Genomic DNA, 14,004 nt, shown 5'->3' with positions numbered 1-14,004 from the left:
TCTTAAAGATGAGCTCATGCCGTTGATTAGTTCCCAGTAGACTATCATGTGATCTCGCCGCAATGTTGTGTGCCACCTTGTTTATATTCCTGCTTGGGTTTTTTACTTGACTTGACTAACTTGACTGTAATAGATAGTATTATATCATAACAAAAAACCTGTCTTATCCGTGTCTAAGCCATATTCAGGAGATATGAATGTTAATGAACATCTCCTGTTTGTGCAAGCAGCATTATTTCCTTCCCTTATAAAGCATGAGCACCTGTGACATTGCCTTCCTTGTATTTATAGTTCTGGGCACCCCATGCAGTGCAGGAACGTGGCCTCTTTTATTGTTTCCTTTGTTATGACATCCTCTCATAGAATAGTCCATAGCCCAAAAAAAGAAAACTCTCCACAATGCTAGTTCCTTTAGGGCTTTGCAAGTGTTTGTTTTGGGGCGCCTCGGCACACTCAAGTGCATCACGTCCCCCCCACTGTGCAGGCATGCTGGAGTATTAATGCTAAATGACAAGTAAGCTCTGATGCTTCAAGGATTTCATGCTTTTAAGGATGCACATTTGGGCGCATTGTTTAAGGCGTCCGGGGTGTAATCCTCAGTCTCAGGTCTCTCCAGCAGCCTCAGGATTTAGCTTTACTTAAGCCCCCCTTCCCCATGTGTCCAATTTATATCAGTAAGTGTAAATGTATGCATTATCTAAATTTGTCATTTACCACTGAAGCTGAGAGCCAGTTTTGACATGGCCGCCGTTCACAAGCGGGGAGCGGGAGAGAAAAGTGGCACCTCAGCGATACATATCCTTCCTCCTGCTTGGCTGTGACATCGTGAGATGGAGAGGGAAGCCTCAAGTCAAATGAGGTGCGAGGGTGTCAGCTCTGTGAATTTCTTTTTTTCTGTGCTGGAACTTTTTTTTGTAAAAGATGAATGTCCATGTTTTTTGTCAGCTTTCACAATGTATAACATCAGAATCGCCAAGACATACTTTTGTGTCTCCTTCACTTTCTGTTTTTTTTCCTCTGCAGTGCCCCTCTGGGCTCAGACAGTGCACACATCATCTATACTGAAAATGGAACTACAACATTTTCGGCACCGCTTTGTTTGTTGGGAACGTCTTCTGTACTACTTTTTTATAGTAACTCTTTATTCTGGCGGATCGGACCAGAAATGATTGTATTATTATAGGAGGATGGTACGGCATTTACTTTTTTTAAGCTATATGTTTTTATTACATTCTTAATAACAATGAATCAGTACATTACAGTTTGTATATATTTTTAAAGAACATTATTTGGTTAGTTGCCTTATATGGTTACGTGTCTTATGGGCTAACTTTTTGTATATAGTTTTATTATTATTTTTTGCATATATATGTTTTTGTAAATGAAAGGAGAAAGGAGTGTTAAGGTTACCGGTAATTGTATTTTATTCACAAAGTAGATCCCCTCAAACGGTGCAGCATTTTGTGCTATTATGTGGCAATTTGACATTAAAAAAGATGCACTGAACGGTTAATTAAAACAAGAAGTGATTTTATGTGCATATTCTTTGATCAGTTGAGGAGTTGGGGTGAGTTACTGGTAGCTCACACACAGCATCTTTTGGATACCCTTCCTTCTAAAGATTACCTGAATCAATAAAATAATCTTTGAATGTAACTAAACTGAATTTAATTGCAATATGCAGTTAATTTTAGGATGTGAAAAATGTGAGATTTACCATCTGCATGCAGCAGTGGCGAGCGGCGCATTTCATACCTGGGCCTTCAGTGGGAACTTAAGCAGCCCAATCCACCTCTTAGTCCCACTGCTATCATGTCACAATTATGCAAACCATGAATAAAATGCAAAAATGCAATTCAAATGTATGTGTGGCATTCATCCCCACAGAAGTGGGGATGAATACTATTAGTACTAAAGCAAGAAGCTCAGTTCACCTTTTAACTTCCAATACATTATCTCGGAACTCACTTATCTCTTCCTGTAACGCACACATAATGATGAAAAACTCTTTGTCTATCTCCTTTCTTCGTGTCAGAACAGGATCAATTAAGCTTTGTGCTGTTCATGGGATGAGGCATTCAAGCGCACTGCGTAACTGAGTGTGGCTTTCAGACATTAGCCAATCAGAGGATGGAAAAATGCTGGCTTTACTGTATGCCTGCTAGTTGGCCCTGTGAGGCTAATCTGAAATCTGATTGGTTATAATAATAGTGTTGTGCCAACACTACTGACTCTGCAGGCCCTGGGCAGAGTACATTGACATGGCAACACTTAGAAGCTGAAATCAGAAAATCTAACACACACATTCTGTAAAGTTACTGGAAGAAGTGCTGCCAAGAGACACACTACTAAATGAAGATAGACAGTTGGGAATACAAGTAATACAATTTAACAGAATTTAAGTTGTAAATGTGCGGTCAGTGCTTCGGATAGTGTTTAGGCCAGCAGAGAAGGCCTTGCTGGCCAGGCACCAAGTTCCATCGAGAACCTCTCGGTTTCCTAGACATAAATTCACAATCTATGAAATCTACAAAATGATGGCAAAGGCATTATTTTGAAATTTTAAGGTTTTATTAGACGTCCGTGATGCAGGACGGTGTACTGATGTCCGTCTCCTGTCCAGTCGTGTTGGTATCTCTGTGGGATAATGAAACACTACTTTCCGATGTTATTGGCTTAATTGTGTTTTAACCAGGTGAAAAAAGTTGACATAAACGTTGCAAATTGTCTTGTCTTTGGAAGTTGACAAAAAAATAAATGCTTAAAAGGGTCCCACTTTGGTTCAGTCACTTAAAGTTCCACAGAAAGATGGCTTTTATTTTCTGTCTCTGACTATTGAAGAAATAGGCATACTGTAATCCGGACTATAACACACTACTTCTTTCACATTCTTTCAACCCTGCGGCTTAAACAATGATGCGGCTAATTTATGGCTAAAACAACTACAGTTCCCATGAGTGCTGGTTCAGGAAGTGAAGTGGACGCTAATATCACTTGTTGAAGTGTTATGCAGGGTTTGTGTTTTCATGTGACAAATCTTAAGTTTGATCAAGTATAGAATTACTACAGCTTCTGTTTCGATTGGACTCCCAGCAGCTGTTGAACTCCAATGAAAAAAACGACTCACGTATCACTCATCGGAGCCAATGAGTGGTGCTGGGAGGATTGCAGGGTTTATAGTGTGTCTTTCTGTGTAAATATCTCACGTTACAATGTCAATGACACCTGCTGCTTACAGACAAGTGCGGCCTTTATATGTACAAATGTTTTTTTCTCTTTACATTCGGTGTGTGCGCCTTATATTCAGGTGCGCTCAGTAGTCCGGAATTTACGGCAATTCTTTTTGACGCTAAGGTTGTGCAAATACTAAAACCCTAATATATGAAAAACAAATTTGCATCAAGGAAGGTCTAACGCGAATGTCTTTAAATCAGGGCTGCTCACCTTCCTTATCTTCGTTTAAATTTCCATGTCGTGCCACCTAATGTTTGTCTCTTTCTATTTCAGACGGTGCAGCAAATACAATGTTTTGTAGCAAATGACACCCCAGGAAACAATGCTTCATATTTCTGCCTTTTGTGTTTAAAGAGCCGCTCTGTGTGTACCTGATAATGCAGCAGTACTCATGCTCTGCAGAGGCCCATCAGTCACTGTGCAGGGCTGCTGGCTTGTGATAAGTGGTTTCTTATAGATAACCTAGACAGCGGGCTCCTTTTTATAGGCCTACTGTCCCACACATAACCTTGTTTTTATCCCACCCCTGGTTATTTTCGCTCTTTTTTTTCCCCAGCAGTTGTCGTTTTCCTTCCTCCTGCTCACCTCTTACAAATAACCCTTTTCTTGGGTTCTAATGTATTGGATGTATTTCAAGATGTAGTTGGAGGAAATGCAATTCCCGTTGAAAGATAAGCTCACTTTCGGTATGCAAATGTATTGACATTTTGAAGTCATTTTGCTGTATCCTCACTCGGTGACCTCTGTGTTTAACACAAAGCTGGCTACAAAAAGATCCTGATTAAACAGTCTCAGTGATTTATACAGAGCTTTTCATGTTCTGATATTCTCCCTTCTTTTTCCGTTATTTTCCTCCTCCTTATTGGCATGACTCCCAAGTACCCATTAACTGAGATGATCTTATACAATAACAATAATTCTAAGCAGAGCTGTAAAAACCACACAACCATAAAACACCTTCAAATCAATCTGTGCTCCTCAATAAGTATCACCACGGATGCTGTTTTGAATTTTCATCCATCATTCCTAATTTTTGCTTGGAAGAGATTCTTTTTTTTCCAAACTTTCATTCTTCAGATGACCTCATCACTCACGCGAAGTAACTTTGAGATACGGTTGGAATTGTTTGGCCTTTATCTGATTGTAGTTCATGGCACATCGTTTTGATTGACATACCGTAAGTAAAGTAAGATTTTAAAAGCCAGTTGAAGAGGTATTTGTTTTTGTATGATATTTCACAATTAATTATTTTCAGGACCTTGTTGCTAGACACCGAAAGAAATACAAGCACATCTGAGTCTTTCCTCAACGGCCTGGCATTTGTTAAAGAGCTTCGTCAGGACCCATTTCCAGCCATTTTTTTTTTCCCAGGCAGCCCTCTCCTCTCAAACCGCCTCTGGTTTGAGTTTCACGTCTGTCCGCCATCTGATTGCCTGATAGCTTAAACCTCGCTGCTTTCCTCTCCCTTAGTGGGAGTATGTAATCAAAGACACATGAGCAGACTGTGTCCAAGTGCTGACCTTCTGATTATGCTCATCAATTGCGAGGGTTAATATAAAACTCCTATTAGGTCCACAGATTTGTGTCCAGAAACTCCATCATGCTTGGATAATAATACAAATCCGTGACCACTGTACTCTATTAAACGTTTTAAAATAAATAAACAATTTTTTTACTGGACATTAGCAGCTTGACTCAGCTCTACGGTACTCGCCTCAGTTTTCCACTTCAAAATAATGACTTAGGAGTTGAACAAGACCTGCTCACAAACAATGAACGAGAACAAGCGTCTCCAGTCTGCATAGTAAGACCATTTATCCGAGAGTCGGCTGAGGGCAGCAACTAAAGCTGCAGCAGAGTGGAGACTGTGGGGCATATGACTGCAGCACAAGGTAGACATCAGAACAGCAGATTTTATCCAAGAGGAGACTGAGGGAAGCAAGGAAACATACCACTGCAGCATATTGGAGACTGTGGAGTGTAACAATGAGCAAAGTTTATTTTTGATTTATGACCATTTACCCTAGAGATGTCTACCTTCCCAAATTTACGAAATGCTCGGGAGACTGAAGTAAGTATCCCAGAGTTCATCCAAGAGGGCGCTAAACCTGACCCCTACAGCATAGTGGAGACAGTATATTAGAGGTCGCCAACCCATCTATCACTATCGACCAGTCGATCATTGGGACTGTGTCGGTCGATCCTCAAAATATTAGGAAAAAGCCCAGTCCCTGAATTCCGGAGTTGCCAGGGCACACCACACCGGCAAGCAACAAGCGCTGTGTGACATGCACCTCCAATCGGAGGTGGATCTTTAAGGCTGACTGTTGGAACACATTGACTAGCTGACGCCACATGCTGAACCCTGAGGAAGAGACACAAAAGCAGAGGTGCCCAAAGTGTGGGTTCATTTGTCATTGGTCCGAGGCACACTGCATAAACAAAATTAAAGTAAAAACAGAGCAAAATATGTCTAAAATTATCTCAGAATCGCCTTTTCATCGTACAGTGGACATCATCTAAAACACTTGCAATTCTGACTGACTAGTATCTGGTAGCCAGTGGAAACGCTTTACTACTACCAGTATATCTTTTCTGTAATGTCTCCTAAATTAGAATCATATAGAAACTCAAGGAGTTAACATGGTAATAAACTTCTAACTCTGTCCCAGGTCAATCCAACATTTCATCAGTCTGGAAGTTGACATAGGCTGTGTTCAAATTGTTTTTCTTGGACTTTCCACGTGAAACACAAAGTCTATGCAGAGGAAGGGGCCTTGGGGCTGCCTCCTTACAAATGTCCGCCTTTCAGATGCACATTTTGAGGAATCCCCTGTATCATTCACACTGAGAATCGTCCTCCATGTCACACCAGATGACGACTGTGTGCTTGAAATGACAACTCTGATTTTGTTTCGAGTCGCGTTCTTTCTTGTGTCGTGAAGATTGCAAGCGAAAGGAGGGCAGAATAGAGCTGTCTGGCGAAAGGCCTCTGATGGAACGTGCCACCGCCGCTTCAAGCCCTGCTGCCAGAAAGCCCAGACTCACTGTCCCACCCGACACTTTGCATTCTCTTCTCCTGCACCCAGAGTGGAAGTGAAAACCATTAACTTCAAACTGCTTGTTTCTGAGCCTGTCCCATGATTCATTTCTGCACGCATGCCTACAAAAACTCTCCTTAAATGTTGCTTCAACATGAATTCTAAGTTGTTTGAGATGTCACTGTGTAATACACGTGAAAGGCATCATTATATCGCATCAGGATAGATGGATCTCGCGTTTGGTCTTTTTTGGGGGGATTGACCACTGGACTGCAGTCTACACCAGGCCTAATTTGGTGATGAGGGGGTTTAACGATTTGAGGAACTTGATCCTCTGAGCTGTTGACAGTCCAGTGCAAAGATGGAGCTTGTGGTTAAAAAAAATGACTTAAAAAAGGTGGGGTTAAATTATCTGAATAATAATCGCAAAACATTTAGCATTAACTGTCTGGGTGAAACAAAATACGCCTTAGTGAAACATCCAACAACCGTTTCTTTTTTTTTCCCCCTCTCCCAACGTTTTTTTTTTTTTTTTTTTTTTTCAAAATTGTAGCGATGAGTTCATGGGAAACTCACTCGGAGGTTACCTGCGCCCCTGCGCCTCAATGAAAAAAAGTAAAAGATTGTAGCCAAAAGAATGTTGTTGCAGTTAGTTGAAATATTGCTAACCTTGTCAAATGTCATTTTGAATAAGAAAGCAAACATATTTTAATCACCGTTTTAAAGGCAGGGCATTTCAAATGGTGACTCCGGGAAAAGGGGGTCAGCTAATTGCGACGCTTGATGTCATGTTTGGTCTCCCTCCCCGTTTTGATGTGACTGCCTGGAAGCATGCTAGCTCTCCTTCCTCTGTGCAACTATTTCTTTTTCTCTCTCACACACACACACACACACACACAAAACTTCTCAACATTTCATCACATAAAGCAGGGGTGCCCAAAGTGCGGCCTAGGGGCCATTTGTGGCAAAACAGCAACAGCAAAAATTGAAAAATCATTACTAATTTTACAGGAATAAAGTCAAAATATTAAGAGAAAACGTTGTAATCTAACGAGTAATATTATGAGGAAAAATTCCGTCATTTTAGTGGCATAAAGTTGAAATATTAAAGAAAAAAAATGATGTTGTAGTCCCATAATATTATGAGAAACAAGCAAAAAAAAAAAAACTTTGGGGGAAATGATGTTGCAGAAAAAGTCAGATAAAATAAAAACATTATGGGAATAAAGTGATTACAAGAAGAAAATTTAACAAGTTGGAAAATTTTAATCAAAAGCAGCATGAATGGAAAAAAACAACAGTAACTATGATCATTTAAATATTAACAAAAAAAGGTCGCAATTTTAGGAGCATAAACGCATAATATTATTGAGGAAAAATAATGTCATTTTAGTAGCACACAGTGGAAATATTTAAGAACTTATTTTTTAAATGTCACAATTTTAAGAGAAACAAAACAAAATAAAGTTGTCATTTTTATAAAATTACTTTGGGGGAAAAAGTTCAAATATGAAAATAAAGTCAAAATACTATGGAATAAATATAGTAATATTACGAAAAGAACATGTATGAAGATTATTTCAAAAGAAAGTTGAAATGAAGAAAAACTTAATTGAACAATTAAAAAAAAAACAACAGTAAAAATGGGAGGAAGAAGCAATAACAAAAGTTCATACTAATATGCTTTTTCACCTACTGTATATACATAGATGTGTTTTTTTTAACATATAACTTCTATACATGACCTAAAAGAATAAATATAACTAAACTTTTTAGTATATCTGCTTTACAATATATCAAAGTGGCCCATGCATCCCTTCGTTTTTCAACATGTAGTCCTTTGTGGAAAAACTTTGGACACCCCTGCCATACAGTATAGTACACCTAAAAACCACATAATGTCTTTACTTTACTCATTGTCTGTGTCCTCCCTGTCTCTCCACACACACAACAATAATTCATAAACATGTTGGGCATTCATGTGCATGTCAGTATTTTGTTTTTTTTGGGAGGTAAAAAAAAATTCACCGTTTAAATATTTGTTACTTCTTTTTTTTCTTTTTCCTCACTTCTTATTTTTTTTAGCAAAATGTAACAATTTTATGCTACTCATCATTTAACACCGAAAATAAATATAAGATATTGGTATAATATTACAATACTATGTAAAGATAATCTTTGGCAGAGGCAACAGCCTAAGCAGAGGAGCCCAGACGTCACTCTCCTTTGCTACTTCGTCCAGCACCTGGTGTTCCCAGGCCAGACATAGTTTCTCCAACATATCCTGGTTCTTCCCCGAGGCCTCCTACCGGTCGGACATGCCCTGAACACCCACCCAGGGCATCTGGGAGGCAAGCTGACCAGATGCCCGAGCTACCTCATCTGGCTCTTCTAAACGCGGAGGAGCAGCGGTTCTAAATGCCTAGTTTCTCCCGGATGATAGTGCATCTCACCTTATCTCTCAAGGACGAGCCCAGCCACCCTACGGAACAAACTCATTTCGGCCGCTTGTACCCGTGATCTTGTCAGTTCGGTCACTAGCCAAAGCTCATGACCATAAGTGATGGTATGAACGTAGATCGACCGGTAAATTGAGAGCTTTGTGTTTTGGCTCAGCTCCCTCTTCACCGCAGCAGACTAATGCAGAGTCGGTGTGTATTATAGTCAAAACAACACATTTACAGAGCATGGAAGTGTTATCAAGGATACCCCTGTGTGTAATACTTTTTTTTCCATTATCTTAATCCAAAAGATTAAAAAAAACGTAACAATTTTGAGGAAATTCTATTTATTATATTTTTCAATTTCATTGTATTTTATTCATGGTTTTTGTGTTTTGTAGCCTAACAATGTTGATAGTTTTGTCCAAGTCTTTGCAGAAATCCCTGAATAAAATAAAATAAAAAAAATTAAAGTTATTTTGTGACCTTCCTCGATAAAACTGCAAAAGCTCACCCAGCAGCAGCTTTGCACCCCGTCCCAAACTCTCTGTGGTTCTCATACTTGTATAATTGTTGTCTCAGCAACAGCAACGCTGGAAATAAAGGGTATACATTGTAAATTATGTTTGACAAGGTGGGGTTTGGTTTTGTTGTGGCTTGTCTTTAGTTATTACTCAGACTTCCTCAAGCCACAGATAAGGTCTTGCTGGTGAAACATACCAAGGTGAGCGTTAGCGCAGGGCCCCTTATCGTTAGCACTGATTTAGGGCAAAAGCCCAGTGACAGAGGTCATTGTGCAGTAAAGCTATCCATTATTCACATTTGATTTCTGCTCAGACCTGTCTCCAACTTGTCTACATGTCGGGAGAGGCCGTAAGGAGGGTTAGCCTGGTGGGTGGTGCGACTGGGGCAGTAGACAATGATGAGCGTTATGCTTTTGCGATGATCTTTTCTTCGTTAAGTGTCCCTGCTTCCATTAAGTTGTCCCTCATTTATCACGGTTAATTGGTTCAAGATATGACCAGGATAGCTGAATTTCCTAAACTTCCACGGAGTAGGATTCAATATAATAAACGGAACATTGTCGTAGTTAGAACATAGAAAATCTGTTTGACTTTGTGAATACGGATTTTAAAATTATTCGAAACCCTATAGACATGAAATAACATCCTGTAATCACCTTTACACTCCATTACTGTTCGAACATCACGCCCCCACTCTATCACGTTTTTCACAAGTTAATTAATAAATGATTGTTGATTTGTGGTTGAATATGGCCTATTGTTATTTAAAAACATTTTAGATGCATATTTAAGCAAATTGTACTTATTATTGGCCTAAATTACACATTTTCAAGCATAAAAATGGCTAAATGAGCTAAAATATAAATACAATACATTACAAGTTCAAGGCAGAAGAAGCATTCTAATTGTGAATGTAGTATTCTACATTGGCCACTGGGTGTCAGTAATTGTTTGGTGAGACAAGCACCAGACTCGATCGCCAGGACACGCATTTTTAGGTTTAAATTATCTCACAGGCACAATTTTAATAACATAGAAATCCTAATAATTACACGGGCTACTGTTGGGGCCATAACCCACGACAAGCTAAAACTCAACTCTGAACCTCTGACGTCACTTCCTGTCCTTCACACATCTGTCCGCCCGCCACTAGGGTCCACTAGGGAACACATTTACTGTGACACACACGAGCAGGAGTTTTATTTACTTCTTAAATGGCTTATTTACTCAACTATATTGGGTAATACGAGTGTAAAGCCATTTAAAGCCACCATTGCAATACACTGATGAGACAATAGCCACCGCACGAAGTACGCTGTCCAGAAATAAACAAGGAACTGCTAACGTGTGAGTCTGTTATCTTATTTATGTCTAATATGTCTTATTTTCTCTGATTATATCTATTATATTGGGTAATACAAATGTAAAGGTGACTATATGGGTGTTATTTCATGTCTAGAGGGCTCTAATAATGTTAAAAAACATATATTTAGAAGATCATAAACAGGTTTTCTATGCCATAACTCTAAAAATTAATATTAATTATTAATATCGATTATTATCTGCGATTGGCTGGCGACCAGTCAACTGGCGCCTCTCAACTGAAGGCAGCTGGGATATGCTCCAGCATACCCCTGTGACCCTAATGAAGATAAGCGACATAGAAAATGGATCGACGGATATTGATTATTATTAATGTTGAATCGTACTTTGCGGAAATTCACTTAATTAACTGCGATAAACAAGGGACGACTGTACCATCATCCTAAGGCGGGTGGCTAATTGTTGTGCGTTTTACGTACAATAAATGACTCCCAACCTGACCCCATTTCAAAAGCGAGTTGAGCGACTCAGAACCGGGCTTGAAATGGACTTAATTTGCAGCTTCAACTGTCTTTTTATCTTGGTGGTGGGATGGTGATAAACAGCAAAAAAACCATTCAGGCATATTTAGCATGATGAAAAACGGCTGCCTCCTGCTGAATTCAACTTTTGCAGATGTGTCTCGTCATAAAGACAGGAGATGAGTGTCTCCCTTGTTGCAAGACTGTTTTCTTAGATGTCTGACGATGACTATTTATTGAGGTTAAGGTTGTCCGTGGCCTTCATGCCTCGACTTTTACTTGTTTGGCTTAACTGTACTATTTATTCTGGCATCAAACGGGACGGGGCTCATACTTTCATAAAGCAATAAGCCACACTGCTGATTTATGATTACGATTATTTTTGGACATTTTATCTTTAAGTCTAGCTGGAAGCTGTGCAGCGTTTATCTCTTGTGAACATATTTAGACGGCGCTGCAAAATCTTGAGGTGTAATGTGTTTGTATAGAATCTGAGGATCGCTGAACGACCTCGCTGGAGAACTTAAGCAGCTAATTACATTTCATTCTGTAATCAAACACATGTCAGGTTGTCTGAGAACCTGGATTTGGGTGGTGGATTTCATTTATATACAAGGCGAGCTTAAACATTTTACGGTTCTCTCCTCGTATTAAACTTCCCCCCCCACCCCAATCCCCTGTAGAATGTGTCATATCCCATTACGCAAATTTGGATGTGGTAAATTAGCCAGGGGAGTGCTTACCCTGTGAATATGTTTTTTTGCTCTGTGTGCAAGAGGGGTTAGCTTCCTAGAGGTTGAGGGGTGTGTGTAGTGGGAGGGAGGAGGGGGGGGTCTCTAACTCCAGAAAGTTGTCTTGAATTTGCTCCCCTCGGAAGATGATGTGTTTTTGCAATTCAAATATTTGCTGGTTCTCTGCTCGGCTGCAAAGCTGCCTTTGAAGCGCGCGAGTTCTATCAGGGCCAATGACAGCGTGAGTGTGCAGCGTGACAGCGCAAGAGGCAGCGCAGCACTATTTCTAACCGCATATTTAAATAGCCGGGAAATCAGAAATCAAAAATGTATGCAAATGACTGCATGTTTTGCACGCTGATATTTTTACGATTTACGGGAGCTTGCATATTCAAGGTGGTATGCTCAGGCCTATAGCCTCACCAGCTTTAGCAACGCTAATCAAAATGACTTCACGTCTTCAGTATTTTCTTCCTAAACAAACTTTTCAGGGAGTGTTGCCTTTACTCAAAGCGTACTTTCCACATTTAAAAATGTTTTTCATGTGGATTACTTTCAGTTTGAAAGCATGTTTTAGTCATTAGGCTTCATAGAAAGGTTTACACAGTGGAACCTGCAAAGTCCCTAAACATGTATGCCTTTTTTTGTACTCGGCACTCATTTTGACTCTTAATTACGCTTGTGCACTTCTGTTTTTATCAAACCATCTTTTTAGTATAGTCATTTCATCTGTGACTTTTTTTATTAGCTTTTCTGTGCTTTTTCCAGAACAGAATGCAGTAGTATCGTCTGCAAATAATACTAGCTTTAGATCTTTCGGAACTATACAGATATCATTAATGTATAGGTTGAACAGTTTTGGTCCCAGTATTGACCCCTGGGGTACGCCACACAATAGGTTTAAACTTACAGATGTGTCTTCCCCTAGCTTTAAAGTTATTGCTTGCTGTTGGATCGGTAGCTTTTAACCTAGTTCAAACCTAACCATCTGATTCCATACCTTTCTAGTTTTGTAAATAGTATGTTGTGATTAATTGAATTGTCCATTACTGAGTCTATTTTAGGGGGGCTTTTGGGTTTGTTTTTTTTACCTATGATATTAAAATTTCATCACCTGATGAACAGCCTATTTCACTTTAATGGTCGTTTGCAGTAAATTGCTGACTCAAAAAAAAACAATTCTCACTCCTATTTCTTCTTTTTGCATTTAGAAGCTCGACTTACAACCTCCTTAAGACCCAACATTGCAAAATGTAAAACTGTATAGTACATGTAGGTACTCAAGACTACAAATGGGACTATCCTTATGGTCTACAGAGAAAATCTACACTATGGAATAATTAATTGAATTGCCATTTGTATGAGCACCCCTTGCTCTCTCTGCACCCTATAATTCCAATCTATTTCTCTCACCATATATTTTTTTCTTTTTTCTTTGCCGGCAATTAATCTCATTTTTAGTCCAATTTCCAGCCCTCCGCCGGAGTCAAAGTGATTCCACTGTTTTGTTCCTATTTGGCTTGGTTCCTCTGCATAGTCATTAAGGGCCCAATTAATGTCACCCTTTAGCTGAAGAGTGCTCATTTTTATTGGGGAGCTGACAGTCAGCGCTATGAGTGCCGCAGTGTAATATGCATTAATTGCCCCGTAACACTGGTAATTACCACTTCTTCAAGCTTCTCAGTAAACTGTCATGCCCAGACACGACTGCTTTGGAAATAGATTACTCATTAGGGGGAACCAGCCTTGTTTTCCAATGGTGGGGGGGGGGCTCGTTGGGTTGGCATCAAGACGAAATAAATCCGGTGCTTGAACAAATAGTTGCCAAGAGCAATTTCCTATTACAACTTCCCCGTGACGGCTTTTCTTTTTCTTTGTCTTTTTTTCCCCTTTATTGCATTGCAGGTAACAATGCGAGTTAGAGGTCCATCCTGATAGTAGTCGATTTTAACACCCTTTAATCCGAGATTGACTTGATTTTAATAAAATTATTGAATATATTAAAATGATTTGCTAAAATAATCACAGTATTTTGCCAGAGTTAACAATAGTATCACAATAATTATTTTAACAAATCATAATACATCTAACGAATACACATCTAACTAATACACATTGTACACATTTCAATAACTGATATATATAATAAGTGAATCTAAAATCTATATATATATATATATATATATATA

At 39.3% G+C, this 14,004-nt stretch overlaps 1 protein-coding gene across 3 annotated transcripts in view; it reads left to right on the top strand.

Moving 5' to 3' along the window:
- cdin1 (CDAN1 interacting nuclease 1) overlaps positions 1-14,004 on the top strand; it is an 81,716-nt gene that overhangs the window by 51,381 nt on the left and 16,331 nt on the right. The window contains exon 12 of one of the 3 annotated variants that reach the window (XM_054797522.1): positions 723-1,983. The exons of the other annotated variants lie outside the window; for them this stretch is intronic. Coding sequence (XP_054653497.1) covers positions 723-726 — 4 coding nt within the window. The 3' untranslated portion in view covers positions 727-1,983. Of the gene's footprint in view, positions 1-722; positions 1,984-14,004 lie in introns of those variants that run through there. 3 annotated transcript variants of the gene reach the window in all.

This window comes from Dunckerocampus dactyliophorus, chromosome 13, assembly GCF_027744805.1.
Source record: "Dunckerocampus dactyliophorus isolate RoL2022-P2 chromosome 13, RoL_Ddac_1.1, whole genome shotgun sequence".
Lineage (NCBI taxonomy): Eukaryota > Metazoa > Chordata > Actinopteri > Syngnathiformes > Syngnathidae > Dunckerocampus > Dunckerocampus dactyliophorus.
This window is presented reverse-complemented; position numbering and strand designations above follow the sequence as displayed.